This window comes from Penaeus monodon, chromosome 29 (genome assembly GCF_015228065.2).
Source record: "Penaeus monodon isolate SGIC_2016 chromosome 29, NSTDA_Pmon_1, whole genome shotgun sequence".
Classification (NCBI taxonomy): Eukaryota; Metazoa; Arthropoda; class Malacostraca; order Decapoda; family Penaeidae; genus Penaeus; species Penaeus monodon.
Genome location: NC_051414.1, coordinates 31,088,376 through 31,089,041, shown reverse-complemented (window position 1 = coordinate 31,089,041; position 666 = coordinate 31,088,376). Strand labels below are relative to the sequence as shown.

The 666-nt window shown below is 43.5% G+C and overlaps 1 protein-coding gene across 3 annotated transcripts in view; it reads left to right on the top strand.

Annotated features, from left to right (window-relative positions):
* Positions 1–666, top strand: part of LOC119592146 — a 16,774-nt gene that overhangs the window by 9,075 nt on the left and 7,033 nt on the right. For all 3 annotated transcript variants that reach the window (XM_037940967.1, XM_037940966.1, XM_037940968.1), the window contains exons 6-7: positions 125–331; positions 489–619. In XM_037940967.1, coding sequence (XP_037796895.1) covers positions 125–331; positions 489–619 — 338 coding nt within the window. The remainder of the gene's footprint in view (positions 1–124; positions 332–488; positions 620–666) is intronic.

Here is a 666-nt window from a genome sequence, read left to right as displayed (position 1 = left end):
TATCTCACTTTTTTTTTTTCCTCATTTCACTCCTCCTCTCTCTTCCTGTCCCTTGTTACTTTTGGAATTGATTACCTTTGCTGCCTTATTTACAGCCAAACTTACCCTCAAACATTCTTTCCAGGACGTCACAAAACCCTAGTACACTCCCACCACTCAAGCCCATGGCTCGCACAGCTGCACTCAGAGTATCTCTCCCTGGGACTAAGTTCTCCCTGGTCCCTGAGGCGTAACTGTGACATCAACCAGCAGGACGCCTATGGCCGCTCTGCGCTGCACTATGCCACAGAGCAGGGCCACACCTACATTGTGCACATGCTTATCAAGTCAGGTAAAGTGAATACAGTTATGGTGCTCTTTGTCTTTTTCCATTAGAAAGAAACATTTCTGTTATGGGTTTACTCAATATACTTTACTCAAGATAGATTTTATAAACATTTTGTTCTGTCAAGTGTATGTTACATCCAATCCAACTGGTTATTTTCTAGGAGTTCACGTTGACACCCCTGATGCAGAACACATGACTGCCTTGCATTTGGCTGCACAGCGTGGACTAGCAGAAGTTGTCAATCTGTTGCTGGAGGGAGGTGCTAGGGTCAATAACAAAATGAATGATAAGGTTGGTTTTCTGCATTTCCTCTCTCCTTTTATTTTTTGTCCTTATGG